This window comes from Meles meles, chromosome 1, assembly GCF_922984935.1.
Source record: "Meles meles chromosome 1, mMelMel3.1 paternal haplotype, whole genome shotgun sequence".
Lineage (NCBI taxonomy): Eukaryota > Metazoa > Chordata > Mammalia > Carnivora > Mustelidae > Meles > Meles meles.
The window spans coordinates 181,747,927-181,771,212 of NC_060066.1; the positions used below are offsets into that span (position 1 = coordinate 181,747,927).

The window sequence follows — 23,286 nt, forward strand, 5'->3', positions numbered from 1 at the left end:
GAGTGGCTCAGTGGATTAAGCTGCTGTCTTCAGCTCAGGTCATGATCTCAGGGTCCTGGGATCGAGCCCCGCATCGGGCTCTCTGCTCCGCAGGGAGCCTGCTTCCTCCTCTCTCTCTGCCTGCTTCTCTGCCTACTTGTGATCTCTCTCTCTGTCAAATAAATAAATCTTTAAAAAAAAAAAAAAGGAAGAATTTACTGCATATATAATCCTTGTGCTAGGGGCGCCTGGGTGGCTCAGTCAGTTAAGCGGCTGCCTTTGGCTCAGGTCACGATCCCCGGGTCCTGAGATCAAGCCCCATGTTGGGCTCCCTACTCAGCGGAGAGCCTGCTTCTCCCTCTTCCCCTGTCTGCCACTCTGCCTACTTGTGCTCTTACTCTCTGTGTCAAATAAACAAATAAAATCTTCGAAAAATAAAAAATAATAATCCTTGTCCTAGGGGAATTACAGCAGCCTCCTGCCCTGCCTCACCCAAACAGGAAAGCTGTGGCTGAAAACTCCCTGCTTCTCTAACTGGGCATTGAGTTCTTTTTTTTTTTTTTTTTTTTTAAGATTTTATTTGACACAGAGAGAGATCACAAGTAGACAGAGAGGCAGGCAGAGATCGAGGGGGAAGCAGGCTCCGTGCTGAGCAGAGAGCCTGATATGGGGCTCGATCCCAGGACCCTGAGATCATGACCTGAGCCAAAGGCAGAAGCTTAACCCACTGAACCACCCAAATGCCCCATGGGCATTGAGTTCTACCTAAGATGTTTTTGGGTATTTTCTGGTCTTAACTTTGGTGACCAAACCTCTTTCCTCAAGGTGCCCAAATTGCTGTCTGTTCTCTGTCCAGAAGAATCACTGATTCATTCATCAGCCCAGATTGTCAGCAAACACCTGGTAAGTGCTAGCTTGGGCAGGGCGGGCATGGAACAGTCTCTGGGTGCACTGAGGTATATCCTTGAGAAGATGGATTGGCGTTCTCAAGCCCTGAAACTCATTAGTACTAGGGAAATCCTGACTGGGTTCTGGTTAATAAAATACTACCTTCTAGCCCAGACACTCACGAAGCTGGACAGGTGCTGACCCCAGGCACACAAATTCTGTAAGGAAGATCTTGGAACTCAGACACAGGAACTTTCCATCTCTGTCCCTCTTCTCATCCTGATTTGAGCACTGTCTTCCAGAGAGCACATCTGTGTACAAATGCATGAGTGTGTAAGTTTGAGTTGATCTCAGAGGTATTATGTGACCTGTGGCCCTGAGAAATATGGTCACATGCTGGTGACCATGATGGGGTAGAGCAGAAGGATGATGGTCCCTCTGCTGATGAGTCTCTGGGGGAAGGCTGCATTGGACCCTAACTCAAAGGATCTGAGGGATTTGTTTGCAGTCAGTTGAGATGGATGGACAAGGTTTTATATTTGCCTTTTGCAGGTTGGAGTTGAGAGCCTCATTGGGCCAGATACGCAGGTTGGAGAGAAGTCATCCATTAAGCACTCAGTCATTGGTTCATCCTGTGTCATAAGAAATAAAGTGACTGTCACCAGTTGCCTTCTCATGAACTCAGTCACCGTGGAGGAAGGGTATGTTTCCCTCTGTACCCACTTGGGGCTAGGGGCCTGGCATCTCTGGGAGGTTTGGGGAGCCAGTCCACCCTTGGAAAGGGCTCAGCTTGAGGAAGGGAAGAAAAGGAAAGGTGAAGGAAAGAACAATGCCTAGGCCCTTTGAGGCCTTGGTTTCGGCTCCACAAAGACATGGTCTTGGAAAGCATTTCCCGCAACTTTCTCACACTTATTCCAGTTACGGTCCTGAGAGAGGCTGCCTCCTCTTGCTTTGGTATGCTGCTTGATGGGATGGTCACCATAGTGCACCACTGACAGTGCTGGAATGACACTTACCAACGTCTAAGGGTCATCTTGCTTCTCTCAGTGGCCCAGAGCAGCCCTAAAGAAGGCAGAGGACTAGGAGGTGCGGTCATTTAAGCCACATACTATTTTTAAGGGACAGTTTCTTTGTTACAAGTTACGGAGAGTCTTCCCCCATTTTGAGACACTTTAGAGTATCTTAAAATCTTGGTTTATAAACAGCCTGAACTTGGAGTAAGACTTGAACGATGTTTAGTAAGATTATTCCTCGGTACGGACCTCAGGTTTTTCCTGTATAAAATGCAAGCATAGGCAGTGGAAGAGAGGAAGGACCAAGGTAGTGGTCTTCAGACTTTTTAGAAAGTGAACTTTACTTTTTGTTAAGATAAATCTTATGCAGAAACTCAGTATTTAAAACTGATAAAAGCACAGCTATTTGCAGTACAGTGGGGAAGGGACACTTGTCCTTCTTAGAGGACAGGAAGCAGATCTATAAACAAATTTTGAAAAACACTAGACTCAATCAGCCTGAAAGAGCTGATTCTAAAGCCTTGATTCTAGCTCCGAAACCTCTTGATGTCTCTGTGCAGGAACAGATATGAGAGAAGATTAGAGAAGACTGCAAGTTCAGTGAAAGCTGAACTACCTCTCCTAGCTGCCAGTGAAGGGTTGAGGGAAAGGTTAAGCCTTTGCCCTTTAGGAAGAATGACTCATGGAATATAACAAACAGTATTGAGGGAGGAAGTACCATAATTAGAAACCAAGAAAGTTGGAAACCACAGGGATATTGGCCACTAAGTTCTGTCCTCCCCAAGCCCACTTCCCAACTGATTCCCAAGCCCTGACAACCAGACATAAAGCCATTAGTATGGAAGTCTGAAAGAATCTTCTCTGGAGATTCTAACCAGCCCAAAAAGAAAAACTTAAATTTACGTCAGAGATTTCTAACAGCCCCCTCAAATCACCCTGCAGTGAAAATTAGGGATGACGAATTCCTAGTTTTTAGAATCCTCCCCTAAAGATGAGATAATCAAAGATTACCAGAGATCTAAAGAGAGCTTATCATGAAAGATCCACAAATCAAACAGTTAGAAAAAAGCTACTTAGAAGAAACAGACTCTGTAGGGAGAGAAAAATACTTTCAAACAACCTCTTATTTCAAAGAACAAAAAAAGAACTCTAGGAAATTAAAACTGTGATAACAAAAGGAAAACCCCAGTAAAAGAATTGGAAGATAAATGTCACATTTCCCAGAAAGTAGAGCAAAAAGATAAGGAGATGGAACTTGGAAGAAAAAAGATAAGGACATGGGAGGACCAGTTCCAGGATATTTAACATCTGAATAGGAGGTCTGTAAAAAAAGGGAACTCAGATCTCAGAGGAGGAAATTATTTAAGAAATAATATAGGGGGGCACCTGGGTGGCTCAGTGGGTTAAGCCTCTGCCTTCAGTTTAGGTCATGATCTCAGGGTCCTGGGATTGAGCCTCGCATGGGGCTCTCTGCTCAGCAGGGAGCCTGCTTCCCCTCTCTCTGCCTGCCTCTCTGCCTACTTGTGATCTCTCTCTCTCTCTGTCAAATAAATAAATTTTTAAAAAGAAAGAAAGAAATGTCTCACAAGTGAGAGATACAAATTTACAGAATGAAAAGGCCTACTAAGTGCCCAGTACAATGGGTAAAAACAAACCTCCATCATTTTGAAATTTCACAACACTGGAAAATAAAATGTGCTACAAACTTACAAAGAAAAAATAGTAAGTCCTATACAACCAATCAGGAACCAGAACAGCTTTGTTTTGGACTTACCAGTAGCAACAATGGAAACTGGAAAATACTAGAACAATACCTTCAAAATTCTGAAGGAAAACTAATTTCAACCTAGAATTCTATACCCCAGCAAAATGTTAAGTGTGACCATGGAAAAGGTCTCAAAAACTTTTCTAGATGTGTTCCACCAAAATGAACAGTAGATGAAAGAGATAAGATACACAAGGTCCAACTCTAAAAAAGCAAAAAGTATTGTTGGACGATACTGAAGGCAGATCCAAGGATGGACAACTTTATGAACTGCCTGAAGCATAAAGGGAGCAGTTAGCCTGGAGTGGAATCCACAGAGCACTTACCCAGGAAGATGAAAGTGATAAAATACCAGATGCATATAAACATCTTGAAAGATTTAGACAACTGGCTGAAAGTTTGGGTTGAATTAGTAATAACATAGAATACTATCTAACAAAAACAAAACAATTATGAACTGTTTAAAAAGTACACGAAAGGAAAAGGCATCATAGTTCACTATATAACTCAACTGTGAAATAGAATTTATGTAGTCATAATAAACACTATAGACCAAAATTTTGCTGTAACAGTATTGAAAGGATGAGGGATAAGAAGGGAAAGATGGAGCGGTGGGCGCTAAATCCTCATCTTCCATTGTGGGAAGTCTATTGGTAATGCCTAAAACTAAAACATCAAGAATGATACTATGTAGCATGTTATTAGTAATACCTCCCTCTCCCTCCCTAGAGATAGGGAGGTAAATACTGAAATACTCAGCAAAAAGAAGTCTAAAAGTTGTCTCTAGGGGGACGCCTAGGTGGCTCAGTCAGTTAAGCATCTGTCTTTGGCTCCAGTCATGATCCCAGGGTCCTGGGATTGAGCCCAAATCAGGCTCCTTGCTCAGTGGGGAGCCTTGCTTCTCCCTCTGCTTCTTCCCCTGCTCGTGCCTTCTCTCTCTCTTTCTCAAATAAATAAAATTCGTAAAAAATTAAAATAAGACAAAAATTATCTCTGGGAAGAAGGAAATGAGTAGGGGAAAGAGAAGACTGCTGTTTTTCATAATAAAACCTTCAGGGGCCCCTGGGTGGCTCAGTGGGTTAAAGCCTCTGCCTTTGGCTCAGGTCATGATCCCAGGGTCCTGGGATCAAGCCCCGCACATCGGGCGCAGGGAGCCTGCTTCCCTTCCTCTCTCTGCTTGCCTCCCTGCCTACTTATGATCTCTGTCAAATAAATAAATAAAATCTTAAAAAAAAAAACCTTCAGAAAGATTTGTTTTAAGATATATACATGCATTGGGGCAGCTGGGTAGCTCAGTTGGTTAAGCGTCTGACCAACTCAGGTCATGATCTCAGGGTCGTAGGATTGAGCCCCACATCCGGCTCCCTGCTCAGCAGGGAGTCTGCTTCTCCCTTTCTCTGTCTCTCTCAAATAATTAAGTTAAAAAAAGATACACACATGCATATATAAATTTAATTGCCAAAAACGAGCCAGAATTTGGTGGTACACTGCTCCCCGTGGCATGATGATAAATTGTTAACAACCAGTTCTCCGAGGGAAAAATAAGTGGTCTGATCTATAACATTTGCCAGTTTCCATAGTGTAAATTCTCCCACCATAGACAATGGTGTCAGCAGACACTGAGCTGGGGAGAGATGCTAGCAGTCAGCTCTCCCAAGCAGAGCAGTCGGGCTCCAGCGCATCACTGATGATAGAGAGCTGTCTCGGGTATTTCACTCTCTTGTCAAACACAGAGACCCACTGGAGGCTGAAGACTCTGCATGAGTGCAGTGGTAGAAGTCTGTACAGTCACAGAGGGAAAAGGGTCAGGAAAGAATTAAGGAAATGATCCTTGATCTGAATCTTGAAAAATGATTAAAGCCACCAGGTTGGCGAAAGGAATGTTCTAGATACAGCAAGAGTGTGAAGTGTGAGACAGCATATCTTATTCCAGAAACATCTCTTCATTTTGATCTTAGCTTGAATTTCATCACTTAAGAGGCTTCTCTGACTACCCTATCAGGTATCCTCTGTCTCCAGATGCCTGAGTGGCCCAGTCAGTTGAGTGTCTCATTCTCGGTTTCAGCTCAGGTCATAAGATCAAGCCCCGTATCAGGTGCTGTGCTCCACTGCGGAGTCTGCATGAAATTCTCCCTCCCTCTCCCTCTTCTTCCCTAGGCATATGCACACACACACTCTCTCTAAAATAAATAAATAAATCTTTAAAAAAAAAAAAAAAAAAAGAAGCAGCAGCAGGAGCAGTCTATCCCAGTACTCTCTGTTACATCACCCTGTTTTATTTCCTTCCTAGCATTATCACGGTCTGGCCTTATCTTGTTTACCTGACTCTAACAAGTAAATGTTAGTTTGAGAATGTACGTTTCACTGTTATATCTTGAGAGTCTACAGGAGCTCAGTAAAGATTTGTTACATGAAAGAATGGTAAATAATTCATAATTAATCAAAATACAGAATTCAAAGAGGAATGGATAGACAGGAGACAAGGCCATACCGATGGCCAAGGACCAAATCACGGACTATCCACTACGACATTTAATAGGTAGCAGTAACTTAAGAGTTTAAAGGAGAGGAATTTTTTATGAAGATCATCTTGGCTACACTGTGGAGGGTGGTGTGAGGAGGATAAGCATGAAGGCCGGAAGACTACTGAAAGAAACATAAGCCCTAAATTAAGGCAGTAACAGTGGCAATAGGGAAGAGAAATAATGAGTTGATTAAAAACTATGAAGCATGGTGATTGGCTGGATATATGAGGTGAAAGAGAAATTAGGGAAAACTTCCAGATTTCTTGCCCGAGCAATACAGTTTCTGGTGTGCTATTCACTCAGATAGAAATCAGCAGAGGATTTTCAGGGTGGGAAGCAGGGAAATGATGAGTTCCATTTGGGATAAGTTGAGTTCCTGGCAGACGGCCTTGACATGCAGGACTTAATGTGCAGGAATGGAGCTTGGGAAAGAAGCCTGTGTTTGAAGTACGGGTTTGGGAGAGTGGTGGGCATAGATATGGTAACCGAAGCTGTGGGAGTAGAGGAGATCACCCAGGGAGATTGTGTGGCCTTAAAAGAAACCAAGACAAGACCTTGAGGAACATCAACAATTTCAGGCATAAGAAAAGGAATCTAAGGAGACTGACAAGGAAGGAATCTAAGGGGTAAGGGAGAGGACAGTTGGTAGGTGAAGCCCAGGTTGGGGAAACGGGATAGACGATGGTGTACTCACTGAGATGAGAAAGGGCGAGGGAGGAGCAGATTTGGGGGACAAAAGGCCGGTGTGAGGCACATGAAGTTGGAAGTACCTGTAGGACATCTAAGTATGTGGAGGTATCCAGTAGCCAGCTTGTGACTGGAGGTTAGAAGAAGAGGTCAGACCCACAGACCTCTTCCTGAACCATTGTGGTGTTCTCTAACTTCTTTTGCTGTCTCTGTTTCTCTTATTCTTCCAAATCTGCCCTTCCGCCATTCCTCTTATGGATTAGAACATGAACTTTGGAGTCAGACTGCCAGACCGAGTCCTGGATCTGTCATTTACTGGTCACTTAGGGAATTGACTTTACGTCTTTGTGCCTGATTTTCTCACTGTAGAATGGAGTGAAAACTGAACTACCTCACAGGTTTATTGGGGATACTAAATTAATAGACATAAAGGACTTTGAATGGTGCTTGGACATAAAATGTTAGCTGTCATTAGTTTATCGTCCCCATCATCGTTTATTATTAATCTCATTTCACAGAGGTGGCATGTTGCCAGTGTTGTCTTCTAAAGGATAGTTCTGATCGTGTCCTTGTTCTAATCAACAACTTTTTTTGAAGACTTCCCCCTACTTTTAGAATAAAGTTTGAACTTACAGGTTCCTCATGATCTGGCTCCAGCACTGAGTCCTGGAATGTTAGTGAGATGGGGCCTCAGAAGCCACCCCACTCAACTTCTGCATTTTTATACATGAGCAGAGTATGGAATTCCAGACTTTCTTCTCATTGCACCCTTGCTTTTCTATGTCCCATTCTGGATTCATGCACGAGACCGACAGCATCACCATTCTGTCAAAACCAGAACCACACTTGCCTTTACCCATTTGATCGCCTCATTCCAGAGTAGTTCATGAGGCTCTGTAACTTCCACTCTGTCTCATCTTACCTCAGACCTTCCAGGGAAGACAATGCCATGACTTTCCCATTTGCTTTAATTAGCAACATCTCCTTCCCCTCCTGTGGGCGGGCCGATAAAGGAACAGCTCTCTGGCACCTCTTTAAAGGCCAGTATTGTGTCCTGAATTGAGGTGAAGAGACTTGGTGGGGAACCAAGGCTTGGTAAGAAACTTCCAGTTTGCTCATGTGAGAGAAGTTCATAGAGAATGCCTAGCATAATATCCTAGAGTCAGTTGCTGTTTTGGAGGTGGTATAGTCTTGGATGGCCTATTAAACTAAGGAAACAATAAAGGTTTAGATGGTGGTGGCTGCTATTTTTTCAACTAAAAAAAGTTGAGGGAGAGCTATAGGCAGCCCGCATGGGGCTAATGACTAGGGAGGCCATTACAGATGACCCAATCTGGCAAATTAGCTCCTGGTGATAAGATCAGACATCCTGCATCCCATATGAACCTTTTCCCATTATCTTCAGGTCATTTAGTTTTAATTACTTACGGTAAATTTGGGGAAAGTAACTAAATTGCAGTCACATGAGACTTTATTACCCTGCTGCTGTTACATCTGACCTGAGTGGCAGAGTAGAAACATGAATTTGTCCAGAAGGGAGTTTCTCGTATTCCAGGCTTGCTTGTCTCTGTCAGCAGTGGTGAGCTGCCGAGACTTTCTGGACAGTGGCTTGGACATCTGCCCAAGGTCTTTAGGTCATGAGGGATGCTAATAGGATCACCTTGGGGAAGGTATAGGCCAGACTGCAGAGAAGGCTCCTGCCTGACTTTCTCATTTTCAGTTTCTGGTGGAAGTTCCATGTTCTATGACAGCTGAAGCCCAGGAACTCAAAGTCTAGTGAAAACTTCATTGTCAAGGCTTCAGTGTCAGTTCTGTGCTCTGGCTTTCTGGTCCTGAACAACATCTCCTGCATCTCCTCCTAGTCCACGGTGAATGACGAGGGGGTAAGGTAGCTCCTTCACATGTGGGCAGGCAGACCAGGGAGCCAAGTTTTCACCTAGATTTTCTGTGTTTTCTGTAGGCAGCAAGTGCCCACTGTCAAAGCCCAACAATATATTAATGCTTCTCATTGTTACCCTGAGTGTCCTCTTCACCTACACTCAGCTGACTGCCCAGCTCACTGGGTCCCTTACTTTTCTACTCCCCTTTATTCCTGACATTCGCTCTGCCTGAATTGCCTCTTTCTAGAGATCTTTACCTGTAGAAATCCTCCTACTCATCTTTCAAAGTCCCATACATATTCTAACTACACCATGCAGCCATCTTTCCCCCACCTCTGTGTTCCCTGTGCACCCATAACACTTGATGTATGCTCATGTGCCATTTAGTGCATCTTTTTTTTCCTCAATAGACTACAGATTCCTTGAATACAGAAATAGTTCTCCTATATCTCTGTATCTCTTAATGCCTAATACTGTACTTTTTATATACTAGGTATCTTAGGAAGTATTTACTGAACGAAAAACAGGAATCCCTGATTTAACCTTCCCTACCATAATTGGCTGAGCATCTGTCAAGAGAGCTGTGTGTACTACTAGAAAAAGTGGTAGAGTACCTCACTCCTTAAAACTCACGAAATAAAAACATACAAGCAAAACCAGAAAAGGAAACTTTATCTACAATAAAACTAGATAATACCACCACGTACTAGTACACAGACTGAGGAATAGCTGCCAGATACAGTGGAATGCAGATCAAATCCAAAAAGAACACCAAGATTTGACCAACATAAGGAATAAGGGCATGGATAAACCAAAGAATTGGCAAACATCTCTTTTGCAAAATCCCCTTTTTTTTTAAAGATTTTATTTATTTATTTGACAGAGAGCGAGAGAGCACAAGTAGGCAGAGAGATAGGCAGAGGGAGAAGGGGAAGCAAGCTCCCCACTCAGCAGAGAGCCCGATATGGGGCTCGATCCCAGGACCCTGAGATCACAACCTGAGCCAAAGGCAGAGGCTTAACCCACTGAGCCACCCAGGTGCCCCACTTTTGCAAAATCTTAAGGCACATAGAACTGACAGAAAAAACCACTGAGGCACATAGGAGGGCTGGCCTCAGACTTTTCTGTGAGAACATTTAAGGCAAACATTTAGGAGTGAAACAACATTTAGAAAATTTGGAGGGAAAATGATTGTGACCTAAGAGTCCCATAGCTAATCCAAATTATGGTTGAAATATAAAATCATCAGAAATACTCCAGGGGTTCAGGAGATGTGTCACCCAAGAACCCTCTGGAGAACTCTACTTGAAAACATAATAGAGGGGCATCTGGGTGGCTCAGTCGGTAAGACACTGCCTTCGGCTCAGGTCATGATCCCAGGGTCCTGGGATCGGGCCCCATATCAGGCAGGCTCCATGCTCAGCGGGAGGCCTACTTCTCCCTCTCCCACTACCCCTGCTTATATTCCCTCTCTCACTGTCTCTCTCTCTGTGTCAAATAAATAAATAAAATCTTTAAAAATAATAATAATAATAGAGCCAAGTAAGAAATGAAACAAAATACTGATTAATGAGTTGGTTGTGTATAAAAGTGAACTCCCTTAAACATAAAATTAAGTATGTGGTAATTAGAGTTGCAAAAGGACCATGATTATTGGAAGAATTTTGTCCATGTTTCTTCAGTAACACTCTTGAAAAGACCAAATTATGGAATTTTTGAAAGATCCCTCAGACTTAAAGGAACTCTTTAGGACTTTTGACTCATTTCTTGCCCCTACACTAAACCCATCTTCTTAGATGGAGAATACTACTGCTTAATTCTTTGAGGTTATTACTTCATTACTTTGATTCCCTCCAAAGCCTTCTTTTATTCTTAGCGTCTCTTTAGGGAATAGAAGGACTAAGATTTCTTAGGAGGGAGACATTTCTCACCACTAAACCTTTATATAGTGAAGGGAGGCACATGGAACCAAAGGGAGGAAATTTTCAGCCTGTTCACTGAAGCCAATACATTTTCATCTAGAGGACCAAGAATAAGATTGGCCAGACAGAAAGGTAAAATATTTCTTTTTTTATCCTTTTTTTTAAATTTTTTATTTATTTCTTATTTTTTTATAAACATATAATGTATTTTTATCCCCAGGGGTACAGGTCTGTGAATCGCCAGGTTTACACACTTCGCAGCACTCACCATAGCACATACCCTCCCCAATGTCCATAACCCCACTCCCCTCAGCAACCCTCAGTTTGTTTTGTGAGATTAAGAGTCACTTATGGTTTGTCTCCCTCCCAATCCCATCTTGTTTCATTTATTCTTCTATCCCCTTAACCCCCCATATTGCATCTCCACTTCCTAATATCAGGGAGATCATATGATAGTTGTCTTTCTCCAATTGACTTATTTCACTAAGCATGATACCCTCTAGTTCATCCACGTCGTCGCAAATGGCAAGATTTCATTTCTTTTGATGGCTGCATAGTATTCCATCGTGTATATATACCACATCTTCTTTATCCATTCATCTGTTGATGGACATCTAGGTTCTTTCCATAGTTTGGCTATTGTAGACATTGCTGCTATAAACATTCGGGTGCACGTGCCCCTTCGGATCACTACGTTTCTATCTTTAGGGTAAATACCCAGTAGTGCAATTGCTGGGTCATAGGGTAGCTCTATTTTCAACATTTTGAGGAACCTCCATGCTGTTTTCCAGAGTGGTTGCACCAGCTTGCATTCCCACCAACAGTGGAGGAGGGTTCCCCTTTCTCCGCATCCTCGCCAGCATCTGTCATTTCCTGACTTGTTAATTTTAGCCATTCTGACTGGTGTGAGGTGATATCTCATTGTGGTTTTGATTTGTATTTCCCTGATGCCGAGTGATGTGGAGCACTTTTTCATGTGTCTGTTGGCCATCTGGATGTCTTCTTTGCAGAAATGTCTGTTCGTGTCCTCTGCCCATTTCTTGATTGGATTATTTGTTCTTTGGGTGTTGAGTTTGCTAAGTTCCTTATAGATTTTGGACACTAGCCCTTTATCTGATGTGTCGTTTGCAAATATCTTCTCCCATTCTGTCAGTTGTCTTTTGGTTTTGTTAACTGTTTCCTTTGCTGTGCAAAAGCTTTTGATCTTGATGAAATCCCAATAGTTCATTTTTGCCTTTGCTTCCCTTGCCTTTGGCGATGTTCCTAGGAAGATGTTGCTGCGGCTGAGGTCGAAGAGGTTGCTGCCTGTGTTCTCCTCAAGGATTTTGATGGATTCCTTTCTCACATTGAGGTCCTTCATCCATTTTGAGTCTATTTTCATGTGTGGTGTAAGGAAGTGGTCCAATTTCATTTTTCTGCATGTGGCTGTCCAATTTTCCCAGCACCATTTATTGAAGAGGCTGTCTTTTTTCCATTGGACATTCTTTCCTGCTTTGTTAAAGATTAGTTGACCATAGAGTTGAGGGTCTATTTCTGGGCTCTCTATTCTGTTCCATTGATCTATGTGTCTGTTTTTGTGCCAGTACTATGCTGTCTTGATGATGACAGCTTTGTAATAGAGCTTGAAGTCCGGAATTGTGACGCCACCAACTTTGGCTTTCTTTTTCAATATTCCTTTGGCTATTTGAGGTCTTTTCTGGTTCCATATAAATTTTAGGATTCTTTGTTCCATTTCTTTGAAAAAAATGGATGGTATTTTGATAGGGATTGCATTAAATGTGTAGTTAGGTAGCATAGACATTTTCACAATATTTATTCTTCCAATCCAGGAGCATGGAACATTTTTCCATTTCTTTGTGTCTTCCTCAATTTCTTTCATGAGTACTTTATAGTTTTCTGCATATAGATTCTTAGCCTCTTTGGTTAGGTTTATTCCTAGGTATCGTATAGTTTTGGGTGCAATTGTAAATGGGATTGACTCCTTAATTTCTCTTTCTTCTGTCTTGTTGTTGGTGTACAGAAATGCCACTGATTTCTGTGCATTGATTTTATATCCTGACACTTTACTGAATTCCTGTACAAGTTCTAGCAGTTTTGGAGTGGAGTCTTTTGGGTTTTCCACATATAGTATCATATCATCTGCGAAGAGTGATAGTTTGACTTCTTCTTTGCCAATTTGGATGCCTTTAATTTCTTTTTGTTGTCTGATTGCTGAGGCTAGGACTTCTAGTACTATGTTGAATAGCAGTGGTGATAATGGACATCCCTGCCGTGTTCCTGACCTTAGCGGCAAAGCTTTCAGTTTTTCTCCATTGAGAATGATATTTGCGGTGGGTTTTTCATAGATGGTTTTGATAATATTGAGGTATGTGCCCTCTATCCCTACACCTTGAAGAGTTTTGATCAGGAAGGGATGCTGTACTTTGTCAAATGCTTTTTCAGCATCTATTGAGAGTATCATATGGTTCTTGTTCTTTCTTTTATTAATGTGTTGTATCACATTGATTGATTTGCGTAACCAACCTTGCAGCCCTGGAATAAATCCCACTTGGTAGTGGTGAATAATCCTTTTAATGTACTGTTGAATCCTATTGGGTAGTATTTTGGTGAGTATTTTTGCATCTGTGTTCATCAAGGATATTGGTCTGTAGTTTTCTTTTTTGGTGGGATCCTTGTCTGGTTTTGGGATCAAGGTGATGCTGGCCTCATAAAATGAGTTTGGAAGTTTTCCTTCCATTTCTATTTTTTGGAACAGTTTCAGGAGAATAGGAATTAGTTCTTCTTTAAATGTTTGGTAGAATTCCCCTGGGAAACCATCTGGCCCTGGGCTTTTGTTTGTTTGGAGATTTTTGATGATTGTTTCAATCTCCTTACTGGTTATGGGCCTGTTCAGGTTTTCTATTTCTTCCTGGTTCAGTTGTGGTAGTTTATATGTCTCTAGGAATGCATCCATTTCTTCCAGATTGTCAAATTTGTTGGCGTAGAGTTGCTCATAGTAGGTTCTTATAATTGTCTGTATTTCTTTGGTGTTAGTTATGATCTCTCCTCTTTCATTCATAATTTTATTTATTTGGGTCCTTTCTCTTTTCTTTTTCATAAGTCTGGCCAGGGGTTTATCAATCTTACTGATTCTTTCAAAGAACCAGCTCCTAGTTTTGTTGATTTGTTCTATTATTTTTTTGGTTTTTATTTCATTGATTTCTGCTCTGATCTTTATGATTTCCCTTCTGCTGGGTTTAAGGTTTCTTTCTTGTTCTTTCTCTAGCTCCTTTAGGTGTAGGGTTAGGTTGTATACTTGAGACCTTTCTTGTTTCTTGAGAAAGGCTTGTACCACTATATATTTTCCTCTCAGGACTGCCTTTGCTGTGTCCCACAGATTTTGAACCGTTGTGTTTTCATTATCATTATCATTTGTTTCCATGAATTTTTTCAATTCTTCTTTAATTTCCTGGTTGACCCATTCATTCTTTAGAAGGATGCTGTTTACTTTCCATGTATTTGGGTTCTTTCCAAATTTCCTCTTGTGATTGAGTTCTAGCTTCAGAGCATTGTGATCTGAAAATATGCAGGGGATGATCCCAATCTTTTGATACTGGTTGAGACCTGATTTAGGACCCAGAATGTGATCTATTCTGGAGAATGTTCCATGTGCACTAGAGAAGAATGTGTATTCTGTTGCTTTGGGATGAAATGTTCTGAATATATCTGTGATGTCCATCTGATCCAATGTGTCATTTAAGGCCTTTATTTCCTTGTTGATCTTTTGCTTGGATGATCTGTCCATTTCAGTGAGGGGAGTGTTAAAGTCCCCTACTATTATTGTATTATTATTGATGTGTTTCTTTGATTTTGTTATTAATTGGTTTATATAGTTGGCTGCTCCCACGTTAGGGGCATAGATATTTAAAATTGTTAGATCTTCTTGTTGGACAGACCCTTTGAGTATGATATAGTGTCCTTCCTCATCTCTTATTATAGTCTTTGGCTTAAAATCTAATTGAGCTGATATGAGGATTGCCACCCCAGCCTTCTTCTGATGGCTGTTAGCATGGTAAATTGTTTTTCACCCACTCACTTTAAATCTGGAGGTTTCTTCGGGTCTAAAATGAGTTTCTTGGGGCGCCTGGGTGGCTCAGTGGGTTAAGCCGCTGCCTTCGGCTCAGGTCATGATCTCAGAGTCCTGGGATCGAGTCCCATATCGGGATCTCTGCTCAGCAGGGAGCCTGCTTCCCTCTCTCTCTCCCTCTGCCTACTTGTGATCTCTCTCTCGCTGTCAAATAAATAAATAAAATCTTTAAAAAAAAAAAAATAAATAAATAAAATGAGTTTCTTGTAGGCAACATATAGATGGGTTTTGTTTTTTTATCCATTCTGATACCCTGTGTCTTTTGATTGGGGCATTTAGCCCATTAACATTCAGGGTAACTATTGAGAGATATGAATTTAGTGCCATTGTATTGCCTGTAAGGTGACTATTACTGTATATTATCTCTGTTCCTTTCTGATCTACTACTTTTAGGCTCTCTCTTTGCTTAGAGGACCCCTTTCAATATTTCCTGTAGAGCTGGTTTGGTGTTTGCAAATTCTTTCAGTTTTTGTTTGCCCTGGAAGCTTTTTATCTCTCCTTCTATTTTCAATGATAGCCTAGCTGGATATAGTATTCTTGGCTGCATGTTTTTCTCGTTTAGTGCTCTGAATATATCATGCCAGCTCTTTCTGGCCTGCCAGGTCTATGTGGATAAGTCTGCTGCCAATCTAATATTTTTACCATTGTATGTTACAGACTTCTTTTCCCGGCTGCTTTCAGGATTTTCACTTTGTCACCAAGACTTGTAAATTTTACTATTAGGTGATGGGGTGTGGACCTATTCTTGTTGATTTTGAGGGGGGTTCTCTGTACCTCCTGGATTTTGATGCTTGTTCCCTTTGCCATATTAGGGAAATTCTCTCCAATAATTCTTTCCAATATACCTGCTGCTCCCCTCTCTCTTTCTTCTTCTTCTGGAATCCCAATTATTCTAATGTTTCGTCTTATGGTGTCACTTATCTCTCGAATTCCCCCTCGTGGTCCAGTAGCTGTTTGTCCCTCTTTTGCTCAGCTTCTTTATTCTCTGTCATTTGGTCTTCTATATCAGTAATTCTTTCTTCTGCCTCATTTATCTTAGCAGTGAGAGCCTCCATTTTTTATTTATTTATTTATTTATTTGACAGACAGAGATCACAAGTAGGCAGAGAGGCAGGCAGAGAGAGAAAGGAAGAGAAGCAGGCTTCCTGCTGAGCAGAGAGCCCGATGAGGGGCTGGATCCCAGGACCCTGGGATCATGACCTGAGCCGAAGGCAGAGGCTTTAACCCACTGAGCCACCCAGGCGCCCCGAGAGCCTCCATTTTTGATTGCACCTCATTAATAGCTTTTTTTATTTCAACTTGGTTAGATTTTAGCTCTTTTATTTCTCCAGAAAGGGCTTTTATATCTCCAGAGAGGGTTTCTCTAATATCTTCCATGCCTTTTTCGAGCCTGGCTAGAACCTTCAGAATCGTCATTCTGAACTCTAGATCTGACATATTACCAATGTTTGTATTGATTAGGTCCCTAGCCTTCAGTACTGCCTCTTGTTCTTTTTTTTGTGGTGAATTTTTCCGCCTTGTCATTTTGTCCAGATAAAAGTATATGAAGAAACAAGTAAAATACTAAAAGGGTGGCAAAGGCCCCAGAAAAATGCGCTTTAACCAAATCAGAAGAGACCCCAAATCGTGGGGGGGAGAAAGGAGATAAAAAGAAGTTCAGAAAAAATTGAAAAAAGAAAAATAAAGAAAAAATATAAAAAAGAAAGAAAAAAATATATATTAGATAAACTAGTTAAAAAACATTAAAAAAAGAAAAGGGTAAAAGTTTTTTTAAAAATTTAGCAGAAGAATAAAAAAAATTGAAAAAAAAATTAAATTAACCACAAGACTAAAGAATCATGGGGAGAAAGCCATGAGTTCCGTGCTTTGCTTTCTCCTCCTCTGGAATTCCGCTGCTGTCCTTGGTATTGAACCTGCTTTCCTTGGTAGGTGAACTTCGTCCTGGCTGGATTTTTTGTTGATCTTCTGGGGAAGGGGCCTGTTGTAGTGACTCTCAAGTGTCTTTGCCCAAGGTGGAATTGCACCGCCCTTGGGGGGGGCGGACTAAGTAATCCGCTTGGGTTCACTTCCGGACCTTTTGTTCCCTGAACGCTTTCCGTAGAGTTCCGGAGGACGGGAATGAAAATGGCGGTCTCCCAGTCTCCGGCCCGAAGGAGCCGAGAGCCCGGGGCCCCACTTCTCAGTGCACCCCCAGAGAACAGTGCCCAATCACTCCCGTATCACCAGCCTCCGGCCACACTCCAAGTTCACCCAGCCTGCGACCAGTTCAAGGTAACCCCAAGCTGAGAGCTCAGTCCTCGGTTCTGTCTCTGTAGCCGGCTTCCCCGTTCTAATACCTGTGAGCTCTGCGACACACCATCATCCCCGATCCTTCTGTGACCCTACGGGACCTGGGGCCACGCTGACCCTGCATGGCCTTCACCCTGGTTTAGCCTCTGGAGCAATGTCCCTCAGTGGAACAGACTTTTAAAAGTCCTGATTTTGTGCTCTGTTGCTCCGCCGCTTTCTGGGAGCCGGCCCCTCCCACCGCAGTCTATCTTCCCGTCGTTTTGGATTCACTTCTCTGCCAGTCCTACCTTTCAGAAAGTGGTTGATTTTCTGTTTCTAGAATTGCTGTTCTTCTCTTCGATCTCCCGTTGGATTTGTAGGTGTTTGCAATGTTTAGATAAGCTATCTAGCTGATCTCCTGCTACCTGATGTAGTCTCAGCCTGCTACTTCTCCGCCATCTTGACTCCTCCCCCCTAGGTAAAATATTTCTTCAAGCATTATGTCATTACCTGAATCAACCTGGATGAACATCACAAATAATAATGTTGAAGGAGAAAAAACCAAGTTGCAGAGGGAAACATAGAGAATTGTAGCATTTATATAAAATTTTAAAACATGGAAAACAATACTATATGTCGTCTACTAATATATACTTTTTTCTGTGCCTGAAATATTTAAAAAAAAAAAATATTTTATCTATTTACTTGACACAGAGATCACAAGTAGGCAGAGAGGCAAGCAGAGGGAGAAGGGGAAGCAGGCTCCCCACTGAGCAGAGAGCCCTATGCGGGGCTCAATCCCAGGACCCTGGGAACATGACCTGAGCCCAAGGCAGAGGCTTAACCCACTGAGCCGCCAGGCACCTCTGTGCCTGAAATATTTCATTAAAAATAATACATGGAGGATACCTAGGAGGATCAGTTGGTTAAGCCTCTGTCTTCGGCTCAGGTCATGATCCCAGGGTCCTGGGATCGAGTCTACAATGGGCTCCTTACTCAGTGGGGAGCCTGCTTCTCCCTCTGCCTGCTGCTCCCCCTGCTTGTGTGCTCATTCTCTCTCTCTCTCTCATTCTCTGACAAATAAATACAAAAAATCTTTAATAATAATAATAATAATAATAATAATAATAATAAATGGTTCTTCATCTAGAGGGACTCCTGGACAAGGACCCCTTGGGCTAAGCTTAGGAAGCTCTTGCCTCTGGGGAAATCTGGGTGAATCAAAATCTTTGGACTGAAGTAGTGAGCTGGCCTAAAATAGGCCTTTAATCATATACCTAGAAAAACTATGTGTATCTCCAGTTCCATACTCTTTCCTTACCCAAGGTTATGAGTAAGTTTAGAAAGCCTGCCAGCTCCTTCCAGAGAAGAACCTACCTGTCCTCAGGGTTACTGACCAGATTGATGGCTCTTTGCCAAATACTGCCCAGTCACCGGCTGAGTCCAAGCCCCTCACACAAAGGAGAGTCACTTACCACTATGTACACTTGGGCACATTGCTTAACCACTGCGAGCCTCAAATTTCTCTCTAAAAATTAGAATAAATACCACCATCCCTGCAGGCTTGCCAAAAGGATTAAGTTACATAATGAACTTAAAATGCTTTGTGTAATGACTGAGAAATATTCGACATTAGAGTTATGTGAGTTCCCTTTTCTTCTGTAATAAACTGAAGAAAGTTCTAACCAAAGCCAGAAGAGCAACTAAAATCTGGAGGCCCTTTTGCTTCCCTGGCCAGGACTTCTTCTTTTCTTTTTTTTTTTTTTTTAAGATTTTATTTATTGGGGCGCCTGGATGGCTCAGTCATTAAGCATCTGCCTTCGGCTCAGGTCGTGATCCCAGGGTCCTGGGATCAAGCCCCACATCTGGCTCCCTGCTCAGCAGGAAGCCTGCTTCTCCCTCTCCCACCCTCCTGCTTATGTTCCCTCGCCTGCTGTATGTCTCTCTCTGTCAAAAAAATGAATAAAACCTTGTAAAAAAAAGATTTATTTATTTGAGAGAGAGTGGTGGGGAGGGACAGATGGAGAGAGATGAGAAGCGGGCTCCCCAGGATTATGCCCTTTCCTGGAAGCAGAGGCTTAACCAACTGAGCTACCCAGGCTCCCCCAGGGCTTCTTCCTTGTGTCCTAGGCCGGGGAGCATGATGTGGTATAGTATCCTGGCCAAGCAGTGGATCTCCAGATCTTACTGCAGACCTCTGTGGTCTTTCTCATGGTCTCTTCTCCACTGAAGCATTAGGATTTTCAGGGTAGTTTCCCAAAGCCTGCAGTTTTGCTTAAAATTTAACCACACCAAGGGGCGCCTGGGTGGCTCAGTCAGTTAAACATCCGATTCTTGATTTTGGCTCAGGGCATGATCTCAGGGTTGTGAAGGAACCCAGCCTTCTGCTCAGCTCTGAGCTGAGCTAAGCATGAAGGGTGGTTAAGATTCTCTCTCCTGGGGCACCTGGGTGGCTCAGTGGGTTAAAGCCTCTGCCTTCAGCTCGGGTCATGATCTCAGGGTCCTGGGATCGAGCCCCGTGCTGGGCTCTCTGCTCAGCAGGGAGCCTGCTACCCTTTCTCTCTCTGCCTACTTGTGATCTCTGTCAAATAAATAAATAAAATCTTAAAAAAAAAAAAAAGATTCTCCCTCTTCCTTTGCCCCCCCAAAATAATTTAACCCCACCAAGTAGAAATGAGGACTGAAACCCATTAGTCTTAGCCATCTCTCAGCAGCTTCTTAGAAAAACAACCAGGTATTAGCACAGCAGAGTCCTTAGTACTGAGCTAAGAGTTAAAACTACATGGCAAAAACCATAGTTTTGGCATTGGGTCAGTTCTTTGCTTGAGCTGTAAAGAAGTCACTCCCCTTGGCTTTATGCACTAACCAGAAAAGGCAAAAGAGGGGCGCCTGGGTGGCTCATTGGGTAAAGCCTCTGCCTTTGGCTCAGGTCATGATCTCAGGGTCCTGGGACTAAGCCCCACATTGGGCTCTCTGCTCAGCAGGGAGCCTGCTTCCCCCGCCCACCACCACCTCTCTCTGCCTGCCTCTCTGCCTTCTTGTGATCTCTCTCTCTCTCTCTGTCAAATAAATAAAATCTTTAAAAATTAAAAAAAAAATAGAAAAGGCAAAGCCATTATTATATTATAGATTGGCAACCTGGAGAGAGCTTAGTTGATATGGTAGTATCATCCTTCCTCTCCAGGGTGAGCACACACTCATACATCCAGTAAAATCCTTAATCTTGGAATTTCTTTCTGGACAGACAGAAAGCTCTATTGGCTTGACATTTTTCCAGAATACCTCAGCCTTGCTCATGGAGGTGACTTGTGACCATACCAGTGGTTATAGGAAACAATGAAGAAACAAATGGCAGAAAAGAGCTTCACACTCTCTCTCTGCCTACTTGTGATCTCTGTCAAATAAATTGTCATTTGTCAGGTGTTCATCTCAAAGCCTTCCACAGATCCACTGACCAAGAGCTTCAGGACAGCCCCAGCTTCTTTTTAGTCAACCCACTTTTCCCCCATCATATCTGCAGATTCTACATTGCTAGTTTATGGGTCTCAGAGGGAATTACACATAAACTAAATGAGACGAGGTTCCTGAACACCTCAATCAGACTGGCTGGACAGAAGGAGAACCCAGGCTATCCATTCCTATGGAATTCTGACCTCAATCAGTCTAGCCTCTTCCTTCCAGAAATGGTTCCCACTTATATCCCAAATCCCAAAATAGCCATGTAGTAGTCTCTAATTAAATGGCCTCTTGAATTCCTCTTGGCTGTTTTGGTCTATGCCAACTATGTTTACCCCTTTCCTAGCTCCAGAACCTGTGTTCTCAGGCTCTTAAACTACTGGGCAGGAGGTATCCTCCTACTCCCACTCTGGAAAAAGAAAGAAGACTTTCAGTGAGAAGCTAGTAGCCAATTGTAAGCCTGCTTTGTCCCAGGAACCTGTTTCTGAGGCTTTCTATACCTCTTTACTACTCTTCTTGGGGGAATTTTCATCAAGAAGCAGGAGCCACTCTAGCTGCTAACTGAACTGCTTTGCCTAAAGCAGAAGACAAGTTGGAAAGTTCTGGAAGGTCCCTTAATGCCCACCCACTGTGTATCCCGATTTTTTGTGTGTATATTCTGAATCTGAGCCAAAAAACAAACTAATACTATCTGCCTGTCTCTAGCCCACACCACAGAGGTGCTGTGGCTCTTGCCTTTTGCTGCTTTCCAACTGGCTTAACTTTCCAGAAGAATGGAGATAAAGAAGACTCTGGAATGCCACAGCAGGCTAGAATTCCTTTTCTGCATTTTACTAAAAAGTTTTGGCGTTTGGGAAGAATCTTTTTTAATAGCCTCTGCACAAATAGTTTCAGGCCTTGGAATGTCCCCCTCGCCATCCCCCATACCTCCTGGGTTGCCTGAGGATTTTTCCTTAATTGGCGTTTTGTTTTGTTTTGTTTAAATGGATGCTCACACCCTTCCTGCTCACCTTCCTTCTCCGCTTTAGCTGCCCACTTCTGACTCTTTAAGGTAGTGAATATTTCCCTGTTAGGGCTGAGCCCTTCCCTCCACAGAGCCATTTGGCTCTCAAGAGCAGCTTGGCAGTTCCAAGCAAGCTTCCTCCAGCCTTTCCTTCCCTTGATTTTTTTATATGGCGTTATAATTAAATGTATGGGTTCTGGAGTCGGGCAGACCTAGATTTGAATCTGCTGCTTGACAATTATGTGGTTTGGGGCAAATGGTTTAACTTCCCTAAATCTGTTTGTTACCTCATCTGCAAAATGTGGTTGTTATTTTTTACTGCATCAGAGGCAAAAATGATACTCCCAGAATCATCTAGGAAGCTCTTTTTTTCTAATTAAATTCATGAGGCCCCCATCTCAGACCTACCAAAAGGATTGATGGAAGCCAAGACAATGAGGGTATTTTTGTTTATTTTTTACACTGTCCAAGTGATTTTTCTGATGAAATGGCTGGATTTGTAAGTCACTCCTGTAACGTACCTAGAGTATTATTTACACGACATCTGCATAGAGTAGGTAGGCAGTGCTAGTGAAGGTTTTCAAAACGACCTGTCTTCTCACCTACCAGTCTTTAGGAGCCAAAAAGATGCTCTTTAAACACATTAAAATGCCGAGAGCAAGAGGTGCTAACTCTTGAGAATGTAGGATCTGGGGTAGGTTTTTTTTTGTTTGTTTTTGTTTGTTTTTTTTTAAGATTTTTATTTATTGGGATGTCTGGGTGGCTCAGTTGGTTCAACAGCTGTCTTTGGCTCAGGTCATGATCCCACGGTTCTGGAATCGAGTCCCACATCGGGCTCCTTGCTTGGTGGGGAGTCTGCTTCTCTCTTTCCCTCTGCCTGCCACTCTGCCTGCTTGTGATCTCTCTCTGTCAAATAAATAAATAAAACCTTTAAAAAATATATTTTTATTTATTTATTTGACAGAGAGAGAGATCACAAGGTAGAGAGGCAGGCAGACAGAGAGGGGGAAGCAGGCTCCCCACTGGGCAGAGAGCCTGACCTGGGGCTTGATCCCCAGACCCTAAGATCATGACCTGAACAGAAGGCAGAGGCTTAACATACTGAGCCACCCAGGCACCCCTGGAGTAGTCTTTGATGTGGCCTGGAACTAGTTTAAAAAACACTGGGTTTTGTTTTTTGTTTTTGTTTTCTAAACAAGTTTGGTTTTAATTAACCAAAAGTCTGTAGTGAGAGCTGTGGGGCACCTGTTTTTCCCATAGCTGATCTCCTAGGGAAATTCATGGGACTTAAGCCTTCAATGAAATTTGGGATATATTCCCAGGTGAGCAGCTGAGTGATGGATCAGTCCAGGAACGACTACCTAAAGAACTGAAGTCACGGGGTCTGCAGTTTTCAAGCCTTGGCAGGAAAGATCATTAGGAGCCTGTCTGAAGTCTGGACTTCACTAAAACCAGGTCCACCCTTGGGCCAGCTTAGCCATTCTCTCTCCCAGTGATAATTTGAGGCATGTAGCCATTAACTGGATGGAGCAGCTATTCCTAGCCTATGGAGGAGCCAGAACCCCCAACCCATCGTGGTGAGGATGCTGATGAGAGCCACGGACATTCTGTAACCTGGCTGTTTATTGTGTTCCAGAAGCAACATCCAAGACAGCGTTATCTGCAACAATGCTGTGATAGAGAAGGGAGCGGATATCAAGAACTGCCTAATTGGAAGTGGCCAGAGGATTGAAGCCAAAGGTAAACCAAATTACAATCACAGATGCCATTTTTT

At 42.7% G+C, this 23,286-nt stretch overlaps 1 protein-coding gene across 3 annotated transcripts in view; it reads left to right on the plus strand.

Moving 5' to 3' along the window:
* Positions 1 to 23,286, plus strand: part of EIF2B3 (eukaryotic translation initiation factor 2B subunit gamma) — a 129,985-nt gene that overhangs the window by 93,394 nt on the left and 13,305 nt on the right. For all 3 annotated transcript variants that reach the window (XM_045980712.1, XM_045980721.1, XM_045980703.1), the window contains exons 9-11: positions 805 to 882; positions 1,420 to 1,568; positions 23,149 to 23,252. In XM_045980712.1, the coding sequence (XP_045836668.1) occupies positions 805 to 882; positions 1,420 to 1,568; positions 23,149 to 23,252 (331 nt within the window). The remainder of the gene's footprint in view (positions 1 to 804; positions 883 to 1,419; positions 1,569 to 23,148; positions 23,253 to 23,286) is intronic.